We start from the raw sequence: 25,266 nt of genomic DNA, 5'->3' as shown, positions 1-25,266 counted from the left end.
CAGGGACCCTGTTTAAAGAGGGAGTCTCCCTCTCTCTCTCTCTCTCTGTCTCTCTCTCTCTCTCTCAGGGACCCTGTTTAAAGAGGGAGTCTCTCTCTCTCTCTCTCTCTCAGGGACCCTGTTTAAAGAGAGAGTCTCTCTCTCTCTCTCTCTCAGGGACCCTGTTTAAAGAGGGAGTCTCTCTCTCTCTCTCTCTCTCTCTCTCTCTCAGGGACCCTGTTTAAAGAGAGAGTCCTCTCTCTCTCTCTCTCTCTCGGGGACCCTGTTTAAAGAGGGAGTCTCTCTCTCTCTCTCTCTCTCTCTCTCAGGGACCCTGTTTAAAGAGGGGAGTCTCTCTCTCTCTCTCTCAGGGACCCTGTTTAAAGAGGGAGTCTCTCTCTCTCTCTCTCTCTCTCTCTCTCAGGGACCCTGTTTAAAGAGGGAGTCTCTCTCTCTCTCTCTCTCTCTCTCAGGGACCCTGTTTAAAGAGGGAGTCTCTCTCTCTCTCTCTCTCTCTCAGGGACCCTGTTTAAAGAGGGAGTCTCTCTCTCTCTCTCTCTCTCTCTCTCTCTCTCTCAGGGACCCTGTTTTAAAGAGGGAGTCCTCTCTCTCTCTCTCTCTCTCTCTCAGGGACCCTGTTTAAAGAGGGAGTCTCTCTCTCTCTCTCTGTCTCTCTCTCTCTCTCAGGGACCCTGTTTAAAGAGGGATCTCTCTCTCTCTCTCTCTCTCTCTCTCTCAGGGACCCTGTTTAAAGAGGGAGTCTCTCTCTCTCTCTCTCTCTCTCTCTCTCTCTCTCAGGGACCCTGTTTAAAGAGGGAGTCTCTCTCTCTCTCTCTCTCTCTCTCTCTCAGGGACCCTGTTTAAAGAGGGAGTCTCTCTCTCTCTCTCTCTCTCTCTCTCAGGGACCCTGTTTAAAGAGGGAGTCTCTCTCTCTCTCTCTCTCTCTCTCTCTCAGGGACCCTGTTTAAAGAGGGAGTCTCTCTCTCTCTCTCTCTCTCACTCTCAGGGGACCCTGTTTAAAGAGGGAGTCTCTCTCTCTCTCTCTCTCTCTCTCTCAGGGACCCTGTTTAAAGAGGGAGTCTCTCCTCTCTCTCTCTCTCTCTCTCAGGGACCCTTGTTTAAGAGGGAGTCTCTCTCTCTCTCTCTCTCTCTCTCTCTCTCTCTCTCTCAGGGACCCTGTTTAAAGAGGGAGTCTCTCTCTCTCTCTCTCTCTCTCTCTCTCTCAGGGACCCTGTTTAAAGAGGGAGTCTCTCTCTCTCTCTCTCTCTCTCTCTCTCTCAGGGACCCTGTTTAAAGAGGGAGTCTCTCTCTCTCTCTCTCTCTCTCTCTCAGGGACCCTGTTTAAAGAGGGAGTCTCTCTCTCTCTCTCTCTCTCTCTCTCTCTCTCAGGGACCCTGTTTAAAGAGGGAGTCTCTCTCTCTCTCTCTCTCCTCTCTCTCTCTCAGGGACCCTGTTTAAAGAGGGAGTCTCTCTCTCTCTCTCTCTCTCTCTCTCTCTCTCTCTCTCTCAGGGACCCTGTTTAAAGAGGGAGTCTCTCTCTCTCTCTCTCTCAGGGACCCTGTTTAAAGAGGGAGTCTCTCTCTCTCTCTCTCTCAGGGACCCTGTTTAAAAGAGGGAGTCTCTCTCTCTCTCTCTCTCTCTCTCTCAGGGACCCTGTTTAAAGAGGGAGTCTCTCTCTCTCTCTCTCTCTCAGGGGACCCTGTTTAAAGAGGGAGTCTCTCTCTCTCTCTCTCTCTCTCTCTCAGGGACCCTGTTTAAAGAGGGAGTCTCTCTCTCTCTCCTCTCTCTCTCTCTCTCTCTCTCAGGGACCCTGTTTAAAGAGGGAGTCTCTCTCTCTCTCTCTCAGGGACCCTGTTTAAAGAGGGAGTCTCTCTCTCTCTCTCTCTCTCTCTCTCTCACACACACACACACCTGAATCCTGTTTAGAGACTGTCTCTGTATATGAGTGTAAACTTTACAAAATTAGCAGCTCACTCTAAGTGCATAAAAGTTGTGCTGTCACATTCTGCGTTTGATTACTGAGCTTTGCCTTGTGTTACTGAAACTAGCAATTGTCTGGTTTGTTCAAAACATTATTATTGTTTCACCCTCTCCAGGCAACTGAGTTAGTTCATTGGAATAATTATAGCACAGGCTGTGGAACTGGGCTCTGTAAAACACACTGAGACCATCTGTATTTTTTGGAATGGCATCCAGTCTGTGTGTTAGACAGATTGTCAGTCTGTCTGTGTGTCTGTCTGTGTGTCAAGCAGCTTATCTGTCTGTGTGTCGATCAGTCTGTGTGTCAGACAGTCAGTCTGCCTGTGTGTCAGTCAATCTGTGTGTCAGACAGTCAGTCTGTCTGTGTGTCAGTCTGTGTGTCAAGCAGCTTATCTGTCTGTGTGTCGATCAGTCTGTGTGTCAGACAGTCAGTCTGCCTGTGTGTCAGTCAATCTGTGTGTCAGACAGTCAGTCAGTCTGTGTGTCAGTCTGTGTGTCAAGCAGCTTATCTGTCTGTGTGTCAGTCAGTCTGTGTGTCAGACCAGTCAGTCTGCCTGTGTGTCAGTCAATCTGTGTGTCAGACAGTCAGTCTGTCTGTGTGTCAGTCTGTGTGTCAAGCAGCTTATCTGTCTGTGTGTCAATCAGTCTATGTGTCAGCCTTTCAGTTGTGTATCAGTCCATCTGTGTCTAAGTCCGACTGTGTGTCAGTCAGTCAGTCAGTCTGCTGGTGTGTAAGTCAATCTTTGTGTCAGTCCGTCTGTGAGTCAGTCAGGAGTGAGTGACTGGTCAGAGATTCACCAAGAGGAAGTCAGTTGTAACTGTCCCAGCCTGAGCTCTGTGTGCAGATCACAGTATGTTCTCATGGGACCTTGCTCAGGGACAGATGATCATGTCAGTTTGAATGTTGTTTTTCACGTACACAATGAAATTCGGCCGACAGTTTTGCTGAGTGCAATCTCCATCACATTTTATCGGTTCTGTACTGAATGTTTGATTGTGTGTGGCGTGTGTGCCTGTGTGTGTGTGTGCCTGTGTGTGTGTGTCTGTGTGTCTTTGTGTGTGTTTCTTTGTGTGTGTGTGTGTCTGTGTTGTGTTTTTGTGTGTGTCTGTGTGTGTGTGTGTGTCTCTGTGTATGTTTGTGTGTGTGTGTGCCTGTGTGTGTGTGTCTGTGTGTCTTTGTGTGTGTTTCTTTGTGTGTGTGTGTGTCTGTGTGTGTTTTTGTGTGTGTTTCTTTGTGTGTGTGTGTGTCTGTGTGTGTTTTTTGTGTGTGTCTGTGTGTGTGTGTGTGTGTCTGTGTGTGTTTTTGTGTGTGTCTGTGTGTGTGTGTGTCTCTGTGTCTGTGTGTGTGTGTCTGTTTGTGTGTGTCTGTGTGGTGTCTGTCTGCGTATGTGTCTGTTTTTGTGTGTGTGTGCCTGTGTGTGTGTGTGTCTTTGTGTGTGTATCTCTTTGTGTGTGTGTCTTCTGTGTGTGCGTTTGTGTGTGTGTTTGTTTGTGTGTGTGTGTCTGTGTGTGTTTGTGTCTGTCTGTGCTTGTCTTTGTGTGTCTCTGTGTGTTTGTGTGTCTCTGTGTGTTTGTGTGTGTCTGTGTGTGTGTGTCTATTTGTGTGTGTCTGTGTGGTGTCTGTCTGTGTGTGTCTGTTTTTGTGTGTATGTCTGTGTGTCTCTGTGTGTGTTTCTTTGTGTGTGTCTCTGTGTGTGTGTGTTTTTGTGTGTCTTTGTGTGTGTGTTTTTGTGTGTCTTTGTGTGTGTGTTTTTGTGTGTCTTTGTGTGTGTGTTTTTGTGTGTGTGTTTTTGTGTGTATTTGTCTTTGTGTGTGTGTGTGTGTTTGTATGTGTGTCTGCGTGTGTGTGTGTCTTTGTGTGTGTTTCTTTGTGTGTGTGTGTCTGTGCGTGTGTCTATGCGTGTGTCTGTGTGTAGGAGTTTGTGTGTGTTTGTGTGTGTGTGTTTGTGTCTGTGTGTGTGTGTGTCTTTGTGTGTCTCTGTGTGTTTGTGTGTGTCTGTATGTGTGTGTCTCTGTGTGTTTGTGTGTGTCTGTATGTGTGTGTGTCTATTTGTGTGTGTCTGTGTGGTGTTGTCTGTGTGTGTCTGTTTTTGTGTGTATGTCTGTGTGTCTTTGTGTGTCTGTGTCTCTGTGTGTGTCTGTGTGTATTTGTATGTGTGTCTGTGTGTGTGTATCTCTTTGTGTGTGTGTCTTTCTGTGTGTGTGTGTGTGTGTCTGTCTGTGTGTGTCTTTGTGTGTTTGTGTGTGTCTGTATGCGTGTGTGTGTCTGTGTGGTGTCTGTCTGTGTGTGTCTGTTTTTGTGTGTATGTCTGTGTGTCTTTGTGTGTGTTTCTTTGTGTGTGTCTTTGTGTGTGTGTCTGTGTGTCTGTGTCTGTGTGTGTGTGTGTGTGTGTGTGTGTGTGTGTGTGTGTCTGTGTGTTTTAAAGTATACTGACAGCCTCCTGTCTATGGGTTCAGTTCCTGACCTCCTGAACTGGTTCTGACAAAGCCAATGTCCAGCCAGGCATCTGCAGGGAGTAGGGTGGAATGGGATCTTTCTGTGCGGTTCTTACTCTAGAGAAGAGAGCAGTGGCCAAGTACTGATAAGAAACCACCTTTTTATTGAGCTGAATTTAAAAGCAGCAGATTAGCTGACAGCGCTCAGTGCATGATCCTGCGGATGGATTGGATTTGTGGAGTCTGACTGTGCGATCCCCATTGCCTCCAGTGTTTGAACTCTCCGGAATGTCGATCGTATTCCATAATATACTGGTAACCACGGTAACCCGGAAACTGGTAACACACCCAACTGTGGGGAAGATCAAAGAAAAGGCAGATCCTGAGCAAAGGAATAACTCCAACATTTAACAGTTGACCTTTCACCTTGTAACGGTGCAGGGTCAGAGACTGACATGTCACCGAGGGGAGGGTCAAGGTGTCAAACATACAACATTGAACAGTACAGCACAGGAACAGGCCCTTCGGCCCACCGTGTCTGGGTCAACCATGATGCTATCCTACCCATCTCCCACCACATGGTCCATATCCCAGTCTTACCTGTTCATGTCTGTTATCTAACTGGCTCTTAAATATTGCCATCGTATCTGCTTCCCAGCACCTTCCCGAACAGCATGACTCACCATCTGTACACCACCCGCTGTGGAAAAAACATACACCCTACACTTCCTTTAAACATTTCCCCCTCTCACATTAAACATACCTCCCACCCAGTATTAGATACTTCCAACCTGGGAAATGGACTCCAACTATCCATGTTCACTCTGACCTTTCACCCTAAGGACAGTAACTGGGGTCAGGGTCTGACCTTTCACCCTCAGGACAGATATTAGGGTCAGGCTCTGATCTTTCACCCTCAGGACAGTAAGTGGGGTCAGGCTCTAACCTTTCACCCTCAGGACAGTAACTGAGATCAGGCTCTGACCTTTCACCCTCAGTACATTAACTGAGGTCAGGCTCTAACCTTTCACCCTCAGGACAGTAACTGAGATCAGGCTCTGACCTTTCACCCTCAGTACATTAACTGAGGTCAGGCTCTAACCTTTCACCCTCAGGACAGTAACTGAGATCAGGCTCTGACCTTTCACCCTCAGTACATTAACTGAGGTCAGGCTCTGACCTTTCACCCTCAGGACAGTGACTAGGGTCAGCCTCTGCCTTTTCATCCTCAGGACAGTGACTAGGGTCAGGTTCTGACCTTTCACCCTCAGTACAGATATTAGGGTCAGGCTCTGCCTTTTCACCCTCAGGACAGTGACCCATGACTCTGATTCAGGTACTTACGCCCCACTCTTTACAAACATGGATCCCACGTTGCTGTTACACCAGCCCATGGCCTGTAGTGAAGGGTAATCCTCACATACATCTGCGTGCTCTCCCATGAAGTTCTCCCGCTGATAGATTTCCATACGGGAGGCAGAATGGTTCTGTTAGAAACATGACAGTCACAACCTTACACTGACTGACCCGTGACCCCATCTTGACCCTGGATTACATCCAGACCCCTGATGTCATTCTGCTCCCTGACCTCACCCTTCACTCCCAATCCCAGCCTGACCCTGGAACGCATCCTACACTCTGATCACATCCTGACCCCTGACCCCTGACCCCATCCTGCCCCCACCCCATCCTGACCATGAACCCATCCTGACCCCTGACCCCTTCCTGCCCCCCACTCCATCCTGATCATGAACCCATCCTGACCCCTCACCCCATCCTGACCCCTGACCCACGACCCCATCCTGCTCCTGCCCCTGTCCTGACCATGAACTCATCTGATTCCCAAATTCTTCTTACTCCTTCACCCCATCCTGACCGCAATCCCATCCTGTCCCCTGACCCCATCCTGAACCCTGACCCCATCCTGAACCCTGATCACTCACTGTCCTGTAACCCCGCCCTGCTCTCTGCCCCAATACTGACCCTGACACTGACCCTGACCCTTCTCTGCCCTCTGGCCTATCTTACCCTAATCCTGACCCCAACCTCACTCTGCCTTCTGCCTTGACACTGACACTGACCCCACTCCTGACCCTGACCCTGGTCCTGATCTGGTACCTCTCAAACACTTTGTGGAAATCCACGTAAAGCACACCATCGGTGTTCTCTCATCAAGGTTCACCGTTCCTTCTTCAAAAAGCTCCAGCAAGTGAGTGAGACACGATTTCCCTTCCAAAATCCAAGCTGACTCTTCAGAATCACCTCACTCCACTGAGTGACTGATTCTATCCCGAAGAATTGTTTCGGGAAGTTTCCCCACCACTGAAGCCAAACTGTATTTGCTGGGATCATCCTGACAAGCTTTCAGGAATGGGATTGCCATGTGGACAAATCCCCAGTCTTCAGTTACCTCACTGGAGTCCAATGGCCAGAGTCTCCATAATCTCTCCCCTCATTAAAATCTCTGAATAAATCTTATTTGGCCCGGTGCTCTGTTAAGGCTGGGAGCTGACAATCCTGACAAGAATTCTTCCCTATTAATTGTGAACCCAGGTAGAGACAGAATTCCCTCCTGTGTCACCATGTTGTGGACAACATCAGGCTTTTTAGGAAAGACGGACACAAAATATTGATTTTGTACTACATTCATGTCACTGTTTCTGTGTGAAAACCTCCTTTCTCTTTCTGATTAGTCCTGACCCTCCTCTTCCCCACCCTCTTCCCGGTTTTCTGCCGTTAGCATTCCCTTTGCTGTTAGCTGCTTGTCTCTGACCATGTGCCCTCTTTGCCCTTCCAAGTGTTCGGGCCTAGTTTGCTGTGTTGTAGTTCGGTCGGGGAGCTGTCCTGATCACTGACCACTCCCCGGCACCCAGACACAAGCCCAGGCCAGGCCTGACCATACCCAGGGCACTTACCGCACAGTAGACGGGCCTGAAGGACATCATCCACTCCACGTGGTAGGAGTTACTCCCACTCCAGGCCTCCCATCGGGAATACTCCCCACGTTCCAGGATAAACTGCTGCCCCTCAAAACCATGGTGCTCATAACCAATCCAGCTAGAAAACAACAAAGAGTTCAAAACCAGTCAGCAGGGAGAGGCCATTCAACCCCTCCACATCATTCCGGAAGTGGATACGACAACAGCTGATCCCATAGAAACCTCATTGTCATCATCAATTCGACATTAAATCTCCCCCCTTCAGCCTGGTAACTTTAGAATCTCACCCAGAATAATTCCACATAACTCCCGGCTCCCCTTACTATCCCACCCAGTCTAATCCCACTCTCCCCCCTCACTCCCCACTCCCTTTAATATCCCCCCCAGTCTAATCCCACTCTCCCCCCTCACTCCCTTTAATATCCCACCCAGTCTAATCCCACTCTCCCCCCTCACTCCCTTTAATATCCCACCCAGTCTAATCCCACTCTCCCCCCTCACTCCCCACTCCCTTTAATATCCCACCCAGTCTAATCCCACTCTCCCCCCTCACTCCCCACTCCCTTTAATATCCCACCCAGTCTAATCCCACTCTCCCCCCTCACTCCCTTTAATATCCCCCCCAGTCTAATCCCACTCTCCCCCCTCACTCCCTTTAATATCCCACCCAGTCTAATCCCACTCCCCCCTCACTCCCCACTCCCTTTAATATCCCCCCCAGTCTAATCCCACTCTCCCCCTCACTCCCCACTCCCTTTAATATCCCACCCAGTCTAATCCCACTCTCCCCCTCACTCCCCACTCCCTTTAATATCCCACCCAGTCTAATCCCACTCTCCCCCCCACTCCCTTTAATATCCCACCCAGTCTAATCGCACTCTCCCCCCTCACTCCCTTTAATATCCCACCCAGTCTAATCCCACTCTCCCCCCTCACTCCCTTTAATATCCCACCCAGTCTAATCCCACTCTCCCCCCTCACTCCCCACTCCCTTTAATATCCCACCCAGTCTAATCCCACTCTCCCCCCCACTCCCTTTAATATCCCACCCAGTCTAATCCCACTCTCCCCCTCACTCCCCACTCCCTTTAATATCCCACCCAGTCTAATCCCACTCTCCCCCTCACTCCCCACTCCCTTTAATATCCCACCCAGTCTAATCCCACTCTCCCCCCTCACTCCCCACTCCCTTTAATATCCCACCCAGTCTAATCCCACTCTCCCCCTCACTCCCCACTCCCTTTAATATCCCACCCAGTCTAATCCCACTCTCCCCCCTCACTCCCTTTAATATCCCCCCCAGTCTAATCCCACTCTCCCCCTCACTCCCCACTCCCTTTAATATCCCCCCCAGTCTAATCCCACTCTCCCCCCTCTCTCCCCACTCCCTTTAATATCCCACCCAGTCTAATCCCACTCTCCCCCTCAATCCCCACTCCCTTTAATATCCCACCCAGTCTAATCCCACTCTCCCCCCTCACTCCCCACTCCCTTTAATATCCCCCCCAGTCTAATCCCACTCTCCCCCCTCACTCCCCACTCCCTTTAATATCCCACCCAGTCTAATCCCACTCTCCCCCTCACTCCCTTTAATATCCCACCCAGTCTAATCCCACTCTCCCCCTCACTCCCCACTCCCTTTAATATCCCACCCAGTCTAATCCCACTCTCCCCCCCACTCCCTTTAATATCCCACCCAGTCTAATCCCACTCTCCCCACTCACTCCCCTCTCCCTTTAATATCCCACCCAGTCTAATCCCACTCCCCCCTCACTCCCTTTAATATCCCACCCAGTCTAATCCCACTCTCCCCCCCACTCCCTTTAATTTCCCACCCAGTCTAATCCCACTCTCCCCCCCACTCCCTTTAATATCCCACCCAGTCTAATCCCACTCTCCCCCCCACTCCCTTTAATTTCCCACCCAGTCTAATCCCACTCTCCCCCCTCACTCCCTTTAATATCCCACCCAGTCTAATCCCACTCTCCCCCTCACTCCCCACTCCCTTTAATATCCCACCCAGTCTAATCCCACTCTCCCCCCCACTCCCTTTAATATCCCACCCAGTCTAATCCCACTCTCCCCCCCACTCCCTTTAATATCCCACCCAGTCTAATCCCACTCTCCCCCTCACTCCCCACTCCCTTTAATATCCCACCCAGTCTAATCCCACTCTCCCCCTCACTCCCCACTCCCTTTAATATCCCACCCAGTCTAATCCCACTCTCCCCCTCACTCCCTTTAATATCCCACCCAGTCTAATCCCACTCTCCCCCCTCACTCCCTTTAATATCCCACCCAGTCTAATCCCACTCTCCCCCCTCACTCCCTTTAATATCCCACCCAGTCTAATCCCACTCTCCCCCTCACTCCCCACTCCCTTTAATATCCCACCCAGTCTAATCCCACTCTCCCCCCTCACTCCCTTTAATATCCCACCCAGTCTAATCCCACTCTCCCCCCTCACTCCCCTCTCTCTTTAATATCCCACCCAGTCTAATCCCACTCTCCCCCCTCACTCCCCTCTCCCTTTAATATCCCACCCAGTCTAATCCCACTCTCCCCCCTCACTCCCTTTAATATCCCACCCAGTCTAATCCCACTCTCCCCCCTCACTCCCCTCTCCCTTTAATATCCCACCCAGTCTAATCCCACTCTCCTCCTCACTCCCCTCTCCCTTTAATATCCCGCCCAGTCTAATCCCACTCTCCCCCCTCACTCCCCACTCCCTTTAATATCCCACCCAGTCTAATCCCACTCTCCTCCTCACTCCCCACACCCTTTAATATCCCACCCAGTCTAATCCCACTCTCCCCCCTCACTCCCTTTAATATCCCCCCCAGTCTAATCCCACTCTCCCCCCTCACTCCCTTTAATATCCCCCCCAGTCTAATCCCACTCTCCCCCCTCACTCCCCACTCCCTTTAATATCCCACCCAGTCTAATCCCACTCTCCTCCTCACTCCCCACACCCTTTAATATCCCACCCAGTCTAATCCCACTCTCCCCCTCACTCCCCACTCCCTTTAATATCCCACCCAGTCTAATCCCACTCTCCTCCTCACTCCCCACTCCCTTTAATATCCCGCCCAGTCTAATCCCACTCTCCCCCCTCACTCCCTTAATATCCCACCCAGTCTAATCCCACTCTCCCCACTCACTCCCCACTCCCTTTAATATCCCACCCAGTCTAATCCCACTCTCCCCCCTCACTCCCTTTAATATCCCACCCAGTCTAATCCCACTCTCCCCCCTCACTCCCCTCTCTCTTTAATATCCCACCCAGTCTAATCCCACTCTCCCCCCTCACTCCCCTCTCTCTTTAATATCCCACCCAGTCTAATCCCACTCTCCCCCCTCACTCCCCTCTCCCTTTAATATCCCACCCAGTCTAATCCCACTCTCCCCCCTCACTCCCTTTAATATCCCACCCAGTCTAATCCCACTCTCCCCCCTCACTCCCTTTAATATCCCACCCAGTCTAATCCCACTCTCCCCCCTCACTCCCCTCTCCCTTTAATATCCCACCCAGTTTAATCCCACTCTCACCCCTCACTCCCTTTAATATCCCCCCCAGTCTAATCCCACTCTCCCCCTCACTCCCCACTCCCTTTAATATCCCCCCCAGTCTAATCCCACTCTCCCCCTCACTCCCCACTCCCTTTAATATCCCACCCAGTCTAATCCCACTCTCCTCCTCACTCCCCACTCCCTTTAATATCCCGCCCAGTCTAATCCCACTCTCCCCCCTCACTCCCTTTAATATCCCACCCAGTCTAATCCCACTCTCCCCACTCACTCCCCACTCCCTTTAATATCCCACCCAGTCTAATCTCACTCTCCCCCCTCACTCCCCACACCCTTTAATATCCCACCCAGTCTAATCCCACTCTCCCCCTCACTCCCCACTCCCTTTAATATCCCACCCAGTCTAATCCCACTCTCCCCCCTCACTCCCCACTCCCTTTAATATCCCACCCAGTCTAATCCCACTCTCCCCCCTCACTCCCCACTCCCTTTAATATCCCACCCAGTCTAATCCCACTCTCCCCCTCACTCCCTTTAATATCCCACCCAGTCTAATCCCACTCTCCCCCTCACTCCCTTTAATATCCCACCCAGTCTAATCCCACTCTCCCCCCTCACTCCCCGCTCCCTTTAATATCCCACCCAGTCTAATCCCACTCTCCCCCCTCACTCCCTTTAATATCCCACCCAGTCTAATCCCACTCTCCCCCCTCACTCCCTTTAATATCCCACCCAGTCTAATCCCACTCTCACCCCTCACTCCCTTTAATATCCCACCCAGTCTAATCCCACTCTCCCCCCTCACTCCCCGCTCCCCTTACTATCCCACCCAGTCTAATCCCACTCTCCCCCCTCACTCCCTTTAATATCCCACCCAGTCTAATCCCACTCTCCCCCCTCACTCCCCACTCCCTTTAATATCCCACCCAGTCTAATCCCACTCTCCCCCCTCACTCCCCACTCCCTTTAATATCCCACCCAGTCTAATCCCACTCTCACCCCTCACTCCCTTTAATATCCCACCCAGTCTAATCCCACTCTCCCCCCTCACTCCCCACTCCCTTTAATATCCCACCCAGTCTAATGCCACTCTCCCCCCTCACTCCCCACTCCCTTTAATATCCCGCCCAGTCTAATCCCACTCTCTCCCCTCACTCCCTTTAATATCCCACCCAGTCTAATCCCACTCTCCCCCCTCACTCCCCACTCCCTTTAATATCCCACCCAGTCTAATCCCACTCTCCCCCCTCACTCCCTTTAATATCCCACCCAGTCTAATCCCACTCTCCCCCCTCACTCCCCACTCCCTTTAATATCCCGCCCAGTCTAATCCCACTCTCCCCCCTCACTCCCCACTCCCTTTAATATCCCACCCAGTCTAATCCCACTCTCCCCCCTCACTCCCTTTAATATCCCACCCAGTCTAATCCCACTCTCCCCCCTCACCCCCTTTAATATCCCACCCAGTCTAATCCCACTCTCCCCCCTCACTCCCCACTCCCTTTAATATCCCACCCAGTCTAATCCCACTCTCCCCCCTCACTCCCTTTAATATCCCACCCAGTCTAATCCCACTCTCCCCCCTCACTCCCTTTAATATCCCACCCAGTCTAATCCCACTCTCCCCCCTCACTCCCTTTAATATCCCACCCAGTCTAATCCCACTCTCCCCCCTCACTCCCCACTCCCTTTAATATCCCACCCAGTCTAATCCCACTCTCCCCCCTCACTCCCCACTCCCTTTAATATCCCACCCAGTCTAATCCCACTCTCCCCCCTCACTCCCTTTAATATCCCACCCAGTCTAATCCCACTCTCCCCCCTCACTCCCCACTCCCTTTAATATCCCGCCCAGTCTAATCCCACTCTCCCCCCTCACTCCCTTTAATATCCCACCCAGTCTAATCCCACTCTCCCCCCTCACTCCCCACTCCCTTTAATATCCCACCCAGTCTAATCCCACTCTCCCCCTCACTCCCCACTCCCTTTAATATCCCACCCAGTCTAATCCCACTCTCCCCCTCACTCCCTTTAATATCCCACCCAGTCTAATCCCACTCTCCCCCTCACTCCCCACTCCCTTTAATATCCCACCCAGTCTAATCCCACTCTCCCCCTCACTCCCTTTAATATCCCACCCAGTCTAATCCCACTCTCCCCCTCACTCCCCACTCCCTTTAATATCCCACCCAGTCTAATCCCACTCCCCCCTCACTCCCTTTAATATCCCACCCAGTCTAATCCCACTCTCCCCCTCACTCCCCGCTCCCTTTAATATCCCACCCAGTCTAATCCCACTCTCCCCCCTCACTCCCCACTCCCTTTAATATCCCACCCAGTCTAATCCCACTCTCCCCCCTCACTCCCTTTAATATTCCACCCAGTCTAATCCCACTCTCCCCCCTCACTCCCTTTAATATCCCACCCAGTCTAATCCCACTCCCCCCTCACTCCCTTTAATATCCCACACAGTCTAATCCCACTCTCCCCCCTCACTCCCTTTAATATCCCACCCAGTCTAATCCCACTCTCCCCCTCACTCCCCACTCCCTTTAATATCCCACCCAGTCTAATCCCACTCTCCCCCTCACTCCCCGCTCCCTTTAATATCCCACCCAGTCTAATCCCACTCCCCCCTCACTCCCTTTAATATCCCACCCAGTCTAATCCCACTCTCCCCCTCACTCCCTTTAATATCCCACCCAGTCTAATCCCACTCCCCCCTCACTCCCTTTAATATCCCACCCAGTCTAATCCCACTCTCCCCCTCACTCCCTTTAATATCCCACCCAGTCTAATCCCAGTCTTCCCCTCACTCCCCACTCCCTTTAATATCCCACCCAGTCTAATCCCACTCTCCCCCCTCACTCCCTTTAATATCCCACCCAGTCTAATCCCACTCTCCCCCCTCACTCCCCACTCCCTTTAATATCCCACCCAGTCTAATCCCACTCCCCCCTCACTCCCTTTAATATCCCACCCAGTCTAATCCCACTCTCCCCCTCACTCCCTTTAATATCCCACCCAGTCTAATCCCAGTCTTCCCCTCACTCCCCACTCCCTTTAATATCCCACCCAGTCTAATCCCACTCTCCCCCCACTCCCTTTAATATCCCACCCAGTCTAATCCCACTCTCCCCCCACTCCCTTTAATATCCCACCCAGTCTAATCCCAGTCTTCCCCTCACTCCCCACTCCCTTTAATATCCCACCCAGTCTAATCCCACTCTCCCCCCTCACTCCCTTTAATATCCCACCCAGTCTAATCCCACTCTCCCCCCACTCCCTTTAATATCCCACCCAGTCTAATCCCAGTCTTCCCCTCACTCCCCACTCCCTTTAATATCCCACCCAGTCTAATCCCACTCTCCCCCCTCACTCCCCACTCCCTTTAATATCCCACCCAGTCTAATCCCACTCTCCCCCCACTCCCTTTAATATCCCACCCAGTCTAATCCCACTCTCCCCCCACTCCCTTTAATATCCCACCCAGTCTAATCCCACTCTCCCCCCTCACTCCCCCCTCCCTTTAATATCCCCCCCAGTCTAATCCCACTCTCCCCCCTCACTCCCTTTAATATCCCACCCAGTCTAATCCCACTCTCCCCCCTCACTCCCCGCTCCCTTTAATATCCCACCCAGTCTAATCCCACTCTCCCCCCTCACTCCCTTTAATATCCCACCCAGTCTAATCCCACTCTCCCCCCTCACTCCCCGCTCCCTTTAATATCCCACCCAGTCTAATCCCACTCTCCCCCCTCACTCCCTTTAATATCCCACCCAGTCTAATCCCACTCTCCCCCCTCACTCCCCACTCCCTTTAATATCCCACCCAGTCTAATCCCACTCTCCCACGTCAGAGAGTGTGAGAAAGTGTCTGTGAGAGAGTGTGTGTGTGAGAATTTTTCTGAGAGGTTGCTTGTATGGGTGTGTGTGTGTGTGTGTGTGTGTGAGAATGTGTATGTGTTTGTGTGAGTGTACCTGTGAGAGTGTGTGTCTGTATCAGTGTATGTGCGAGAGTGTGAGTGTGAGAATGTGTGTGTACATGTGAGTGTGTGAGTGACATGGTGTGAGATTGTGTGAGAGAGCATAAGAGTGTGAGAATGTATATGAGTGTGTCTGTGTGAGAGTGTGTGCGAGTGTGTCTGTGTGAGAGTGTGTCTGTGTGAGAGTGTGTGAGTGTGTCAGTGTGTGTGAGAATGTGTGTGACAGTGTGAGAGAGTGAGAGAGAGTGAGTTTGTGAGAATGTGTATGAACATGTCTGTGAGTGTGAGTGTGGGTCTTTGAGAGTGTGTCTGTGAAAGTGTGTGTGCGTGTGTCAGAGTGTCTGTGAGCATGTGAGAGAGTGTGCGCGTCAGAGTGTGTGTGTGTCAGAGTGTGTTTGTGAGTGTGTGTGCACGTGTCAGAGTTTGTGTGCGTGTCAGAGAGTGTGTGTGGGTCTATGAGAGTGTGAGAGAATGTGTCTGTGAGCGTGTGAGAGAGTGTTTCTGTGTGAGTGTGTGAGAGAGTGGGTGTGAGTGTGTGCATGTGTCAGAGTGTGTGAGAGTGTGTCTGTGTGAGTGTGTGTGAGTGTGTCTGTGTGAGTGTGTCTGTGAGAGTGTGTGTGATTGTGAGGGTGTCTGCGAGAGGGTGTCTGCGAGAGGGTGTGAGTGTGAGTGTGTGTGTCTGTGTCTGTGTGAGTGTGTCAATGAGAGTGTGTGGAGTGTGAGTGTGTCTGCGAGAGTGTGTGAGTGTGAGTGTGTGTGTCTGTGTGAGTGTGTCTGTGAGTGTGTCTGTGAGAGTGTGTGAGTGTGTCTGTGAGAGTATGTGTCAGTGTGAGTGTGTCAGTGTGAGTGTGTCTGTGTGAGTGTGTCTGTGTGAGTGTGTCTGTGTGAGTGTGTCTATGTGAGTGTGTCTGTGAGAGTGTGTGAGTGTGTCTGTGAGAGTATGTGTCAGTGTGAGTGTGTCAGTGTGAGTGTGTCTGTGTGAGTGTGTCTGTGTGAGTGTGTCTGTGTGAGTGTGTCTGTGTGAGTGTGTGTCTGTGTGAGTGTGTGTCTGTGTGAGTATGTGTGAGTGTGAGTGTGTCTGTGTGAGTGTGTGAGAGTGTGTCTGCGTGTGTCTGTGAGTGTGTGTGAGTGAGAGTGTGTCTGTGAGAGTATGTCTGTGAGTGTGTGTGAGTGAGAGTGTGTCTGTGAGAGTATGTCTGTATGAGTGTGTCTGTGAGAGTGTGTGTCTGTGAGAGTGTGTCTGTGAGAGTGTGTGAGTGTGTCTGTGTGAGTGTGTCTATGTGAGTGTGTGTGTGAGTGTGAGTGTGTCTGTGAGAGTATGTGTGAGTGTGTGTGTCTGTGTGAGTGTGTCTGTGTGAGTGTGTCTGTGTGAGTGTGTCTGTGTGAGTGTGTCTGTGTGAGTGAGAGTGTGTCTGTGTGAGAGTGTGTCTGTGTGAGTGTGTGTCTGTGTGTGTCTGTGTGAGTGTGTGAGAGTGTGTCTGTATGAGTGTGTCTGTATGAGTGTGTCTGTGAGAGTATGTCTGTGAGAGTATGTCTGTATGAGTGTGTCTGTGTGAGAGTGTGTCTGTGTGAGTGTGTCTGTGTGAGTGTGTCTGTGTGAGTGTGTCTGTGTGAGTGTGTCTGTGTGAGTGAGAGTGTGTCTGTGTGAGAGTGTGTCTGTGTGAGAGTGTGTCTGTGAGAGTGTGTCTGTGTGAGTGTGTCTGTGTGAGTGTGTCTGTGTGAGTATGTCTGTGAGAGTGTGTCTGTGAGAGTGAGAGTGTGTCTGTGTGAGAGTGTGTCTGTGAGAGTGTGTCTGTGTGAGTGTGTCTGTGTGAGTGTGTCTGTGTGAGTGTGTCTGTGTGAGTATGTCTGTGAGAGTGTGTCTGTGAGAGTGTGTCTGTGTGAGTGAGAGTGTGTGAGTGAGAGTGTGTCTGTGTGAGAGTGTGTCTGTGTGAGAGTGTGTCTGTGTGATTGTGTCTGTGTGAGTGTGTCTGTGTGAGTGAGAGTGTGTCTGTGTGAGAGTGTGTCTGTGTGAGAGTGTGTCTGTGTGAGAGTGTGTCTGTGTGATTGTGTCTGTGTGATTGTGTCTGTGTGAGTGTGTCTGTGTGAGTGTGTCTGTGTGAGTATGTGTGAGTGTGAGTGTGTCTGTGTGAGTGTGTGAGAGTGTGTCTGTGTGAGTGTGTCTGTGTGAGTGTGTCTGTGTGAGTGTGTCTGTGTGAGTGTGTCTGTGAGAGTATGTGTGAGTGTGTGTGTGAGAGTGTGTCTGTGAGTGTGTCTGTGAGAGTGTGTGTGAGTGAGAGTGTGTCTGTGAGAGTATGTCTGTATGAGTGTGTCTGTGAGAGTGTGTGTCTGTGAGAGTATGTCTGTATGAGTGTGTCTGTGAGAGTGTGTGTCTGTGAGAGTGTGTCTGTGAGAGTGTGTCTGTGAGAGTGTGTCTGTGAGAGTGTGTCTGAGTGAGAGTATGTCTGTATGAGTGTGTCTGTGAGAGTATGTCTGTATGAGTGTGTCTGTGAGAGTGTGTGTCTGTGAGAGTGTGTCTGCGAGTGTGTCTGTGAGAGTCTGTGAGAATGTGTCTGTGAGAGTGTGTCTGTGAGAGTGTGTGTCTGTGAGAGTGTTATAGATGGAGTCTGTGAGAGTGTGTGAGTGAGAGTGTGTCTGTGTGAGTGTGTCTGTGTGAGTGTGTCTGTGAGAGTGTGTCTGTGAGAGTGTGTCTGTGAGAGTGTGTCTGTGAGAGTGTGTCTGTGCGAGTGGGTCTGTGCGAGTGGGTCTGTGCGAGTGGGTCTGTGCGAGTGGGTCTGTGCGAGTGGGTCTGTGAGAGTGTCTGTGAGAGTGTGTGCGAGTGTGCCTGTGCGAGTGTGCCTGTGCGAGTGTGTCTGTGAGAGTGTGTCTGTGAGAGTGTGTGCGAGTGTGCCTGTGTGAGTGTGCCTGTGTGAGTGTGCCTGTGTGAGTGTGTCTGTGAGAGTGTGTCTGTGAGAGTGTGTCTGTGTGAGTGTGCCTGTGTGAGTGTGCCTGTGTGAGTGTGCCTGTGTGAGTGTGCCTGTGTGAGTGTGTCTGTGAGAGTGTGTCTGTGAGAGTGTGTCTGTGAGAGTGTGTCTGTGTGAGTGTGCCTGTGTGAGTGTGCCTGTGAGAGTGTGTCTGTGAGAGTGTGTCTGTGAGAGTGTGCCTGTGAGAGTGTGCCTGTGAGAGTGTGTGTCTGTGAGAGTGTTATAGATGGAGTCTGTGTGAGTGTGTCTGTGTGAGTGTGTCTGTGAGAGTGTGTCTGTGAGAGTGTGTCTGTGAGAGTGTGTCTGTGAGAGTGTGTCTGTGTGAGTGTGTCTGTGAGAGTGTGTCTGTGAGAGTGTGTCTGTGAGAGTGTGTCTGTGAGAGTGTGTCTGTGTGAGTGTGTCTGTGAGAGTGTGTCTGTGAGAGTGTGTGCGAGTGTGCCTGTGTGAGTGTGCCTGTGTGAGTGTGCCTGTGAGAGTGTGTCTGTGTGAGTGTGTCTGTGTGAGTGTGTCTGTGTGAGTGTGTCTGCGAGTGTGTCTGTGAGAGTCTGTGAGAATGTGTCTGTGAGAGTGTGTCTGTGAGAGTGTGTGTCTGTGAGAGTGTTATAGATGGAGTCTGTGAGAGTGTGTGAGTGAGAGTGTGCCTGTGTGAGTGTGTCTGTGAGAGTGTGTCTGCGAGAGTGTGTCTGTGAGAGTGTGTCTGTGAGAGTGTGTCTGTGAGAGTGTGTCTGTGTGAGTGTGTCTGTGTGAGTGTGCCTGTGTGAGTGTGCCTGTGTGAGTGTGTCTGTGAGAGTGTGTCTGTGAGAGTGTGTCTGTGAGAGTGTGTCTGTGAGAGTGTGTCTGTGAGAGTGTGTGTCTGTGAGAGTGTTATAGATGGAGTCTGTGAGAGTGTGTGAGTGAGAGTGTGTCTGTGAGAGTGTGTCTGTGAGAGTGTGTCTGTGAGAGTGTGTCTGTGAGAGTGTGTCTGTGAGAGTGTGTCTGTGAGAGTGTGTCTGTGAGAGTGGGTCTGTGTGAGTGTGTCTGTGAGAGTGTGTCTGTGAGAGTGGGTCTGTGCGAGTGGGTCTGTGCGAGTGGGTCTGTGAGAGTGGGTCTGTGAGAGTGTGTCTGTGAGAGTGTGTGCGAGTGTGCCTGTGCGAGTGTGTCTGTGCGAGTGTGTCTGTGAGAGTGTGTCTGTGAGAGTGTGTCTGTGAGAGTGTGTCTGTGAGAGTGTGTCTGTGAGAGTGTGTCTGTGAGAGTGGGTCTGTGAGAGTGGGTCTGTGTGAGTGTGTCTGTGAGAGTGTGTCTGTGAGAGTGGGTCTGTGAGAGTGTGTGCGAGTGTGCCTGTGCGAGTGTGTCTGTGCGAGTGTGTCTGTGAGAGTGTGTCTGTGAGAGTGGGTGTATCGAAATGGTTTTATTTATTGAGTTGGTCCTTCACCCATTTGAGTGTGCTGTTCTGGGTGTGCATGTTGTTGTGGTTGGGAGACATGTATAGGTTTGGAGAACACTGTCACTTACGCTCCACTTTCTACTTGGATGGAGCGGACATTGTCGAACCCACACTGAGTGATGTTGCAACATTCACTGGTAAACTCCTGTCTCCGACCCTGGAAATTCTCCCGTTCCCAGACAACAATCTGTGGAAACATGCAGAGAGAGGGTGGGGGGGGAGGGAGAGAGAGAGAGGAAGGGGAAGGGAGGGAGAGAGTGGGAGGGAGGGAGAGAATGAGTGCGAGGGAGAGAGAGAGGGGGATAAGGGACAGGGAGTGGGACTCAGAGTGGAGGAGGGAGCAGCAGTGAGGGAACAACGAAGAGAGAGAGAGAGATTGGGAAGGAGAGGAAGGCAGGAGAGATCGTGAGTATGACAGGTATGGGGGCAAGGGAGGGTACACCAGTGACATGAAGAGAGAGTGAGAGAGAAATACAGGGAAAGAGAAAAAAAGAGAAGGAGAGGGAAAGAGAGAATGAGAGAGAGAGAGAGGATGTGGTGGAGGCTGGTACAATTACAACATTTAAGAGGCATTTGGATGGGTATATGAATAGGAAGGGTTTGGAGGGATATGGGCTGGGTGCTGGCAGGTGGGACTAGATTGGGTTGGGATATCTGGGTCAGCATGGACGGGTTGGACTGAAGGGTCTGTTTCCGTGCTGTACATCTCTGTGACTATGAGATGCGAAGGTTCAGAAGAGTGAAATTTGGGGAAAAGTGAGCATCCAATCAGCATTGAGTCTCAGGTCTTCCTTCTCAAGTTAAAGTAATCCAGTCACATGATTGGTCAGATTAATGATGATCCAGCCCTAAAGAGGCTCAAGAGGAGCCTGTTTTATTTCCTCATGGGGTGTGGGTGTCTCTGGTTGGGGTCAGTATTTATTGCCTGTCCCTAATTGCCCCCCCCCCCCTTGAGAAGCTGGGGATGAGCTGCCCTCTGCAGTCCATGTGTTTTGGGGTAGACCCACAGTGTCCCTGAGGGAGGGAACCCCAGGATTCTGACCGAGGAACAGTGAGGGATCTGATGGAGAAAACTACCAGTCTCGGAGAGAGGGCTGAATGGCCTCCTGCTGGTCCCTGATGAGAATTTTCTTGGATGTGGAGATGGGAATGTGGGGATTTGGATAAGGATTGTTCTGGGATTTAGTCTCACCTTCCAGTATCCGGGATATCCCTGGTTCAGGGGAGTGGTCACTGTCTGCATCATCTTCAATCGTCGGGGTTTCTGGGGAAAAGAAATTCAGAGACATCAGACTGCAGTCGGAATTGATCTGGGTCACAGCCCTTGTTCGATCTTCCTGTACCTGCATCATCCCCTTCCTCAGATAACTGCTCCCATCACCCTCACCCTCCCATTTCCATCCAGACGGCCCCATGATCCCCTTCCTGAAGGTATCCCGAGGGTCCCCAGTTCCCTCCATTTTCCGACACTCCTTTCCTGAGTTGTGACTGTTCTCACTGATGGCCAGATTCCTCAGTCCCTGAAGAACATTTCCATCCTGTGAGGAATTGTGGCTCAAGGTGAGACCCACATTCTGGGCCTTTCTGATCTCAGTCCTTTCCTTCATCAAAGCACACACTGGGATCTTTCCTGATGTGGCATAGGCCGAGGATGGAGCCTGGAGGATAGGCCGAGGATGGAGCCTGGAGGATAGGCCGAGGATGGAGCCTGAAGGATAGGCCTGGGATGGAGCCTGGAGGATAGGCCGAGGATGGAACCTGGAAGGTCAGACCAGGGATGGACTCTGGAGGATAGGCCGCAGATGGAGCCTGGAGGATAGGCTGAGAATGGAGCCTAGAGAGTCAGACCAGGGTTGGAGCCTGGAGCAGACAGGCTGGGAGTGGAGGCTGGAGGACAAGCCAGGGATGGGGCATAGAAGATTGGTTGGGGATGGAGCCAGAAGGGGGCAGACCAGGGGTGGAGTCTGGAGGGTGTCAGGATGAAAATGGAGTTGAAGAGTGTGGTGCTTGAAAAGCACAGCAGGTCAGGCAGCATCCGAGGAGCAGGAGAATCGATGTTTCGGGCATAATCCCTTCATCAGGAATGAGGCTTGTGGGCCAAGGGTGCTGAGAGATAAATGGGAGGGGGGTGGGGAAGGTAACTGAGAGTGTGATAGGTGGATGGAGGTGGGGGTAAAGGTGATAGGTCAGAGGGGAGGGTGGAGAGGATAGGTGGGAAGGGAGATAGACAGGTAAGACAGGTCATGGGGATGGTACTGAGCTGGAAGGTTGGACCTGGGGGAAGGGGAAATGAGGAAACTGTTGAAGTCCACATTGATGCCCTGGGGTTGAAGAGTTCCGAGGCGGAAGATGAGGCGTTCTTCCTCCAGGCGTCTGGTGGTGAGGGAGCGGCGGTGAAGGAGGCCCAGGACCTCCATGTCCTCGGCAGAGTGGGAGGGGGAGTTGAAATGTTGGGCCACGGGGCGGTTTGGTTGATTGGTGCGGGTGTCTCGGAGATGTTCCCTAAAGTGCTCTGCTAGGAGGCGCCCAGTCTCCCCAATGTAGAGGAGACCACATCGGGAGCAACGGATACAATAAATGATATTAGTGGATGTGCAAGTAAAACTTTGATGGATGTGGAAGGCTCCTTTAGGGCCTTGGTTGGAGGTGAGGGAGGAGGTGTGGGTGCAGGTTTTGCAATTCCTGCGGTGGCAGGGGAAAGTGCCAGAATGGGAGGGTGGGTCGTAGGGGGGTGTGGACCTGACCAGGTAGTCATGGAGGGAACGGTCTTTGCGGAAGGCGGAAAGGGGTGGGGAGGGGAATATATCCCTGGTGGTGGGGTCTGTTTGGAGGTGGCAGAGGTAGAGGAGGAAATTCCACGCCCCCCACCAACCCATCCTCCCCTCCTGGCACCTTTCCTTGCCTCTACAAGAGGTCAAAACCTGTGCTCACACCTCTCCCCTCACCTCCCTCCAAGGTCCCAGAGAAATCCGTACCGAGTCCCAGATCATCATCCTCAAGTTAAAGTATTCCGATTACATCCAAACCAATTCTCTGCCCAGGCAGAAACCAGTACCCCAAAACAGTTAGGAAATATTATAGGTTCTTCTGAAATGCTCATATCAGCAAATCCTAGAGTTCCTCATGACCCTCCTCTCTGACCTATCACCTTTACCCCACCTCCATCTCCCTTTCATATTTCCAGCGACATTCCTCCCATTTATCTCTCAGCCCCCATGGCCCTCAGGCCTCATTCCTGATGATGGCCTTTTGTCCAAAACGTCGATTCTCCTGCTCCTCGGATGCTGTCAGACCTGCTGTGCTTTTCCAACAACACACTCTTCGACTCTGATCTGCAATCCTCACCTTCTCCTGGGACAAGAATGGAGAATGGCAGACCGAGGATAGAGCCTGGAGAATAGGCCGGGAATGCAGTCTGGAGGGGGACAGGCTGGGGATGGCACCTGGAGGATAGGCCAGGGACAGAGCCTGGAGGACAGGCCGGGGATGGAGCCCGGAGGACAGGCCGGGGTCGGAGCCCGGAGGACAGGCCGGGGATGGAGCCCGGAGGACAGGCCGGGGTCGGAGCCCGGAGGACAGGCCGGGGACGGAGCCCTGAGGACAGGCCGGGGACGGAGCCCTGAGGACAGGCCGGGGACGGAGCCCTGAGGACAGGCCGGGGACGGAGCCCTGAGGACAGGCCGGGGACGGAGCCCTGAGGACAGGCCGGGGACGGAGCCCTGAGGACAGGCCGGGGACGGAGCCCTGAGGACAGGCCGGGGACGGAGCCCTGAGGACAGGCCGGGGACGGAGCCCTGAGGACAGGCCGGGGACGGAGCCCTGAGGACAGGCCGGGGACGGAGCCCTGAGGACAGGCCGGGGACGGAGCCCTGAGGACAGGCCGGGGACGGAGCCCTGAGGACAGGCCGGGGTCGGAGCCCGGAGGACAGGCCGAGGTCGGAGCCCGGAGGACAGGCCGGGGACGGAGCCCGGAGGACAGGCCGGGGACGGAGCCCGGAGGACAGGCCGGGGACGGAGCCCTGAGGACAGGCCGGGGACGGAGCCCTGAGGACAGGCCGGGGACGGAGCCCTGAGGACAGGCCGGGGACGGAGCCCTGAGGACAGGCCGGGGACGGAGCCCTGAGGACAGGCCGGGGACGGAGCCCTGAGGACAGGCCGGGGACGGAGCCCTGAGGACAGGCCGGGGACGGAGCCCTGAGGACAGGCCGGGGACGGAGCCCTGAGGACAGGCCGGGGACGGAGCCCTGAGGACAGGCCGGGGACGGAGCCCTGAGGACAGGCCGGGGACGGAGCCCTGAGGACAGGCCGGGGTCGGAGCCCGGAGGACAGGCCGAGGTCGGAGCCCGGAGGACAGGCCGAGGTCGGAGCCCGGAGGACAGGCCGAGGTCGGAGCCCGGAGGACAGGCCGAGGTCGGAGCCCGGAGGACAGGCCGAGGTCGGAGCCCGGAGGACAGGCCGAGGTCGGAGCCCGGAGGACAGGCCGAGGTCGGAGCCCGGAGGACAGGCCGGGGTCGGAGCCCGGGGGACAGGCCGGGGACGGAGCCCGGGGGACAGGCCGGGGTCGGAGCCCGGGGGACAGGCCGGGGTCGGAGCCCGGGGGACAGGCCGGGGACGGAGCCCGGGGGACAGGCCGGGGTCGGAGCCCGGGGGACAGGCCGGGGATGGAGCCCTGAGGACAGGCCGGGGTCGGAGCCCTGAGGACAGGCCGGGGTCGGAGCCCGGGGGACAGGCCGGGGTCGGAGCCCGGGGGACAGGCCGGGGTCGGAGCCCGGGGGACAGGCCGGGGACGGAGCCCGGGGGACAGGCCGGGGTCGGAGCCCTGAGGACAGGCCGGGGTCGGAGCCCGGGGGACAGGCCGGGGTCGGAGCCCGGGGGACAGGCCGGGGACGGAGCCCGGGGGACAGGCCGGGGACGGAGCCCGGGGGACAGGCCGGGGTCGGAGCCCGGGGGACAGGCCGGGGTCGGAGCCCGGGGGACAGGCCGGGGACGGAGCCCGGGGGACAGGCCGGGGTCGGAGCCCGGGGGACAGGCCGGGGTCGGAGCCCGGGGGACAGGCCGGGGTCGGAGCCCGGGGGACAGGCCGGGGTCGGAGCCCGGGGGACAGGCCGAGGTCGGAGCCCGGAGGACAGGCCGAGGTCGGAGCCCGGGGGACAGGCCGAGGTCGGAGCCCGGGGGACAGGCCGGGGTCGGAGCCCGGGGGACAGGCCGGGGATGGAGCCCGGGGGACAGGCCGGGGTCGGAGCCCGGGGGACAGGCCGGGATGGAGTTTGAAGGGGGACAGACCATGGATGGAATCTTGGCTGTTCTGATGTGACACAGGCCGGGAATGAAGCCTGGGTCTTTCCTGAATCCTCCATCAGGCCCACACAGGAAGAGTTCTCCTTCCTGTCAGTCTGTGTGCCTGTGTCCGGCCATCGGTCAGTACGTACCCTGTCCAAGATGAAAGGAATGAACCCACCGTCTGCCCTGATGTTTGCTGTGACCTTTTATTTATACAGTTCCCTGAGCCTTGGCTGATTGAGGTCAGGGACATGGTCAGCACAAAGTATTATCAGCACATCAGAGGGTCACCCAGCAAATCCCCCCACCCGCCCCCGTGTCCCCAAATCTCTGAGTCAGTAAAAACAAGTTAGCTGCTGTCAGCAGGCTGCTGGTAAATGAATGAATGATTTCTTGTCATTTGTACTCTGGAATGAACCACACAGTAAAACACAGTGAAAAGCTTCAATCCCCTCAACCCAGCGTGATTCAAATACCTCCAGATCAAAAAGACAAAGCTGAAAGAATCCACCTTCCCACCGCGACCCCCACCACTAACCCTCGGCCACTCACACTGGACCCACCAACGTCACAGTCACCTCCTCAACCGAAACTCTACCACATCTGTTTGGTCTGACCTCCCTCTGACAAAGCCACGCTGACTATTCCCGATCTAACCCTGCATCTCCAAGTGGAGATTAATTCTCTCCTCCATCCTTTCCCCAGTAGTTTCTCTTCCATTAATGGCTTTGTATTTCCCTCCTCTCGCTCTC

The 25,266-nt window shown here is 53.4% G+C and overlaps 1 protein-coding gene across 5 annotated transcripts; it reads right to left on the bottom strand.

Moving 5' to 3' along the window:
* Positions 1 to 4,539: 4,539 nt before the first annotated feature.
* On the bottom strand, positions 4,540 to 25,266 carry cryba1l1 (crystallin, beta A1, like 1). Of its 5 annotated transcripts, none has more exons than XM_072564593.1 (6): positions 25,172 to 25,266; positions 20,427 to 20,498; positions 19,303 to 19,421; positions 7,311 to 7,452; positions 5,740 to 5,882; positions 4,540 to 4,747 (listed from the first exon to the last, which is right to left on the bottom strand). In XM_072564593.1, exons 1-6 carry the CDS (start codon positions 25,232 to 25,234, stop codon positions 4,600 to 4,602), a joined length of 687 nt encoding a protein of 228 aa, XP_072420694.1. In that variant the 5' UTR covers positions 25,235 to 25,266; the 3' UTR covers positions 4,540 to 4,599. The 5 variants fall into 5 exon arrangements, with proteins under 5 accessions (XP_072420694.1, XP_072420697.1, XP_072420698.1 ...); XM_072564596.1 differs by having other exon boundaries at positions 25,078 to 25,191; XM_072564597.1 differs by lacking the exon at positions 25,172 to 25,266 and adding an exon at positions 25,067 to 25,087.

This window comes from Chiloscyllium punctatum, chromosome 47 (assembly GCF_047496795.1).
Source record: "Chiloscyllium punctatum isolate Juve2018m chromosome 47, sChiPun1.3, whole genome shotgun sequence".
Lineage (NCBI taxonomy): Eukaryota > Metazoa > Chordata > Chondrichthyes > Orectolobiformes > Hemiscylliidae > Chiloscyllium > Chiloscyllium punctatum.
The sequence above is the reverse complement of the archived record's forward strand: the minus strand, read 5'-3'. Positions and strand labels throughout refer to the sequence as shown.

What these genes read in the sequence shown, in the direction of transcription:
- cryba1l1 (XM_072564593.1), bottom strand. Translation starts at nt 25,234, where the DNA reads ATGGAAGAGAAACTACTGGGGAAAGGATGGAGGAGAGAATTAATCTCC. An exon ending in TCTCCACTTGGAGATGCAGG is followed by an intron (nt 20,499 to 25,171) that starts GTTAGATCGGGA and finishes TCTTTTCCCCAG; the next exon opens with AAACCCCGACGATTGAAGAT. An exon ending in GATATCCCGGATACTGGAAG is followed by an intron (nt 19,422 to 20,426) that starts GTGAGACTAAAT and finishes ATGTTTCCACAG; the next exon opens with ATTGTTGTCTGGGAACGGGA.